The following is a 5,728-nucleotide window of genomic DNA, read 5'->3' on the forward strand; positions in this document are numbered from 1 at the left end:
CCGGGGGATGGAGTAGAGCCATCTACCACCAGTCAAAAGAAGGTACTATACTGTCACATTTCTCCTCAAAAAGAGAAAAATAGGAAAAACAATCTCTCTTCCTCTGTTTGAAGCAATTTTCTTATATTTGCTGAACAAAATTCAAAATGCTGAATCAAGCCCACATCTCACAATCTGTAATCCATCGTCTAAAGCACTACGGAATACAGCCTATTCATGTGAGATTGATGCAAGCTTTACTGGAAGATCACAAGACCTGCAGTTTTCCACTGGTAACCCTTGGGAATAGGCACTCAACACTGACTGCTGCTTTATCCTCTGCTGACGGATGATGCACAACACCAATTAATGCTTTAACGCTGGAAGTTCCAGTTTCTCCAGCTCTCTGCTAGCCTGTTTAATAAAACAAACTTTTGAAGGCAAACAAATAACTCAAATCCCAGGCTTAACGAGCCAAAAAGAAAAACTTTGAAATGTTTAAAAAAACACACATCAAAACATTAGAAAATAACAGCAAATTTATCCTCTGATATGTCCAGTGAGCACAATGCAAAATTGATTGTATAGAATTTAAAACTGTAACAAGGCAGCATATAATGAGATCAGATGGCAAACAGGATTAATTCAGTTTTCTCTGGAAATATCAGTTCTCACCTGCATCACCACAGAAAGCGGCTGAGCATACAAAACTGTTTGCCCACACTGTAAGACCACCCCAGAATCAGAATCAATTAACACTCTCATTATAGAAAATCTGATGTTGAAACAGCAAGGAGAACAAATTAAAAAAAAAAAAAGAAACTAGCAGATGTATGGCAACCTATTAATAGTACAGCAAGGGCACACCAGTTCTGCCCTTCAGTGCCCTAGCAGAGTTAAGCAGAAGTCTAAAAAGACTAGTGTTAGCGCTGTAGTTTATGATTTGGGTTTTTCGATCAGAGGTCTATTTAGCACCCACTTTATAGCCAGTGATGCATGCCCAACTTTTCATTAGTAATAAAACTAATCCAGTGTAAAACGCATCTACGCAGTGAGTGTCTACACCGTGGATAGTGCTCAGGGTTTTTCTTGGGACTAGAAAAAGTTGCAGGAATCCCACAGCTCGCCCATTAGCAAAAATATCGGTTCACGAAACAGCTTAATGCTGACACCTCGTTTATTTCTGAGTATGAAGAATTGTATACAATAGTCATGAAACTGCACATAAACCTCCCTACTGCCTTGTTTTGTGGCCTCTATTATTTTTGGTCCTTGAGGGAACTGCCAAAAAAATAGACAAACCCAGCAGAAAATTAACAGAGATTATTAAAAAAAACTAGTTTGTGGTAATTCTGTCGTATCTCATCTGCTTGTCCTTTTCACACTTGAGACTGAATCAAAGGCCCCCAAAGAAAGGAGTTAATTCAGTATGAAATTAAATGCTTGCTTCTGATCTAGAACTGCTAACAAAGAGAAAGCAAATTGCCAAAAAAAGGAAGACAGACCACTAGATCTCATCCAACGCTCGTTCCAGGTGAGTATGGAGACAGAGAGTGCCAAGTCTAGCAACAGTGATATCAACTTTTACAATGCTTATTTGCTATTCATTTCTGAATATTTGGAACTGATCCACTGTTTAGATGAACTGAACTTTGCATATGTTACTGCTCTGTAAAACCATTAAAAAACCCCAAAAGATGAACACTTACCATCTCTGCTCTTTGCTTATGATTTCCCACTTCTTCCAGAACTTGAGACAGCTGAGCCTTCAAGACAAAAACAAAATAAAATAAAAAAAAAAAAAAAAGAAAATTAAGACTAGGACATATTTTTGGAAGTTTAATAAGACTGCACACCTCCCCCCAGATAAAAAAGCCACCAAGGGGAACATGATTTTCACACCACTGAAAAGGCATTACTAGCGTTGGGTCTTGTTATGCCCTATTAGCATCCCATTCCATGACACGATGCCGTCCCAAAGAGCCCACAGCCTACATACACAAGAAAGATGAGGTTTCTTGCAGAGGAGAAACCCACTGGATCAGCTATCCCAAATTTCAATCCCATAGTCCACTCAGAGAACGGTGCCTCCTCTCCATTTCTTCGGAAGTTGCATAAAGAGTGGTTTTAAACCCACGCAATTCTGCCAAGCTTAACTTGAGAGAAAGAAGAGGCTTGCTGCACGGCTCCTGGAAGGTGAGCTTGTGTGTGAAGAAAACTTCATGGGAAACGTCTGTTGAAGTTCTGGGGTATAGGGTTGGTTCTGGAAGCCTTCAATTGGTTGTGGTAGAATACAGAGCAAATCCTCTCTGGAACATAAACCTACTGAATTTCTGTGAGAAAAGGTCCCAATGCAAGGTTTTTTTCTTTTTTAAAAGAAAATTTGAAATTTAAAGAATCTCAAACCAGAGTGGAAATATCTTGTTATACCTGTATAATTTGGGGAGAAATGGGAACCTGACTCAGAGGAGGAGCTTTCACAGAGTTTTGTTTATGAAAAGGGATTTTAAACGAAATGAGTATTTCGGAGATAAGAGAAGCCACATATCTACTCGAGTGCTGTTACTTCCCACATCTTTTATTTCACAACACCTTGCTAGCCTGCAATCAGCCTTTCTCTGGTTAGCAGAAAGCCCAAAAAATAGTCCCAATGGATGACAGAGAAGCTAATTTAAACAACAAAAACAAACAAGACAAGAACTAAAAAAAAAAAAAAACTTTTCCACAAACCAATTCACATAATTTCAAGCAGATATTCATTAAAACCCTCCAGAGTCCCTCTAACAATCTCTCGCCACAAATGAAATGGGTCTTTTGAGTACTACATCCCAACCAGAGACAAACAGCAAGCAGTTTATTACAAAGAAAAGGAAAACATCAAGCTCTGAAGGCTAACTGCACTGAAATGCAAGCAAACAAAAAAAATTACAGTCTTAGGGTTCAGCACAGCAGAAGTTCAATTTTGCAAACAACCAACGAAAGAGTTCAAGACTTCCCTGGCCCCAGCACTCAGTGGAAACTGAAAAAGTTACAGATTCTTGCTGTGCGGAGCCTGGGATGATGTGACATTATTTAAGGAACAGACACTCCAATAAGATGAAAAGGGTTTTAATACAAGCCTGGGACCTGGCACAGGGAAATGAAACACGTTCATTAAACACTGCGGGAGATGCCAGTCCCAACCAAACATGGAGTGCATGTACAAGCAAGTGAGAAGAAAAAATGAAATTATCACCAAGTTTGATGCTGAAACATCAGGAAACTATAAATTTGCAGACATCTGGGAAAGACTTTTTTCCCCCACTACTACTGAATCAGGTAGAATTACACCAGCAGGCTGGAGCCAGAAAAGAATCCCATGGAGAAGAATTAGAAAACATCCCCTCAGAGATGTTATTTATGAGAGATGCTAGCATAGCCTTTGCAAAACACCCCAAGGCTGACTGAATATTTTTTATCAAAAACCCCACAATTTTTCTGTATATTTATTAGCCTTATCTATATGAAGATGACCTTCAGATGGGAACTACTGGCCTATTCAAAACTAGATGTAAAGAGTCATTAAGAATTACATATTTGCTTACAGTAGCTACCACTCCTGAATTTGAGGGTCACTTCTCTGTTCAGCCTCCTCTTAGTACGGACTTCTACAGAATCACGGAGTCATTCAGAATGGAAGAAGCCGGTTTGATGCCCTGCTCAGAGCAGGGTCAGGTACATCAGGATGCTCAGGGCTCTTCGTCAGCTGGATTCTAAGAATCTCCAAGCAGTTGAACTCCAAAACCTCTCTGAGCAACTTGTGCCAAGCTTTGGCTTCACAATGGGAATATTTTTCTTTTTAATATTACAACAACAGCACTAAAAGCATTTAAGTAGAAAACTTTGATAAAATTCAGAAAAAAGGGATAGAAAAGACCCTGGCACATTTTACTTCAGGAAGAGGCTGCAAAAACTTTTAGACAGGAGAGCAATAATACAAAGGGATGGGAGAAACTGGAAATAAAAGCAGGAAATATTCCATCATTTATCTTATATATAATACAGCTTGGGGAAAATAACCAAATACAAACCTCTCAAGCCGCTATGCCAGCAGAGACCTGGAAGCAAACCTGGACAGCAAGTCCAAAACAGCGTAACGGCAGATCAATATGATCTGGAGATGCAGTTGGATAAGAACTAAATCACAAAGTAGGTTTTCTTCATTGCATTTATTTCCAGGCAGCTCATCTCAAAGGGAAAGAGCAGCTAAGTAGTGGGAATTCAGAGAAGAGCAACTAAACTTACTAGATTGCTGAAAGAAATGATTTATGAAGATTAAAAGATTTTTAAACGTATGATTTGACTACAACTCTCACAGAAGAGCAAAAGGGACATATTTAATGCACTGAGAGCTGTTACAACGATATAGCTGGAAACAAGGAGGCTTTTCCAGCACAGCTGATGTTGTCCGATGAGCTTGCAGACCGGAGCGGGGACCTGACCGCCCGCTCCCTGCCCGTGCCCATGTACACAGGCAGGCACAGAAGAACAAGACAAAGCCCAAACTTTCGGTGGGGTCCCCTGTGCCTGCTCTCGCCTGGCTGTGAAACAGATGATCTGAATGCTTTATCACATCCAGTTTGTAAACATTAGCCCTACCCCAGACTTTTTATTAGCTTAAATCAAATATTGAACCTAGCTCAGCTGCTAGAGGACAGCTGCTTGCAAAGTGATTCACTGCCATATTCCTTCTAGGCCACAAGAAAATACAACCTAATCACCAGCAGCAGCAAAGATGCACACATTTTTAATTACGAAGAAGAAATTAGTCTCTGAACTTATCCCCACATCTCACTTAATCAGAATCCTTGGGAGGAGCTGCCAGCCACCCCAGCCATGGAAGGAAGGAGTTGCAGAGGGCCCTGGAATGGTGCCTGACAGCGTGCTGAGCCCCTGCACCCAGCCCCACTTCAGGCATTTACTGGGAAAGACCTGAAAGAAATAGTGTTATATTGTTTCTTGGAATTTACCTTTTCAGGAATGAACTGTTGGATTTCTCCATTCAATCATCTCTGGCCACTTGCAGCCAACAGAAGCATGAGCAATGAACCTCAGCCACTTCGGGTGGCCAGGAAGGAGATGGTGTGCAAGAGTCCTTGACCCCTAGACCAGCAGGTATGGGAGGGCTCTCTCCAGCAGATGCTGGAGCAGTTCGCCAGCCCCATCTCCAAGTTTCGCGCTGGGAAAAGCAATGTCCTATATATACATAGCTCAGCTCTGGTTTACAGGCTTTTCAACTGATCACATTCACCTGGTATCTCAGGAGTCTCTCAGTAAAAGAGACTTGTGTGGAATTTTCAGCCTGTGCATAAAAGTTAACTTAAAGCTCCAAGGAAATTCTCATTACTTAATACACATGTTAAATTCCCACGGATCACCGAGCTCAAGCATTAAGAAATCTGATAAGCAAACAGATATTGAGTTTAAGAATCAGATATACAAATACATGTAAAGTCCAATTTGCCCACTGAAGGCAGCACAACCAGGTAAAAGCAAATCCAGTGAGTAGCATAAGCAGAAAAAAAAAATCCTCTCCAGTATTCAGTCAATTACTTTAAGCCTCCAAAAAAAAGGTTTGTCAATTCAAAACATTCATCTTACATGTCAACAGAGTCTAATCTACTGTCAGTGCTACTGTCATCTTCAAAAGAGAGTGGCGGGAAGGGAAAGATAACCTGTGCTCCGGCCTCGCTGGGATACAGCAGCTCAG

At 40.8% G+C, this 5,728-nt stretch overlaps 1 protein-coding gene across 1 annotated transcript in view; it reads right to left on the reverse strand.

Moving 5' to 3' along the window:
• MAD1L1 (mitotic arrest deficient 1 like 1) overlaps window positions 1–5,728 on the reverse strand; it is a 392,177-nt gene that overhangs the window by 193,169 nt on the left and 193,280 nt on the right. Inside the window, exon 12 of the mRNA XM_009645922.2 lies at window positions 1,689–1,745. Within this exon, the coding sequence (XP_009644217.1) occupies window positions 1,689–1,745 (57 nt within the window). The remainder of the gene's footprint in view (window positions 1–1,688; window positions 1,746–5,728) is intronic.

Source organism: Egretta garzetta, unplaced genomic scaffold (genome assembly GCF_000687185.1).
Source record: "Egretta garzetta isolate BGI_Z169 unplaced genomic scaffold, ASM68718v1 scaffold299, whole genome shotgun sequence".
Lineage (NCBI taxonomy): Eukaryota > Metazoa > Chordata > Aves > Pelecaniformes > Ardeidae > Egretta > Egretta garzetta.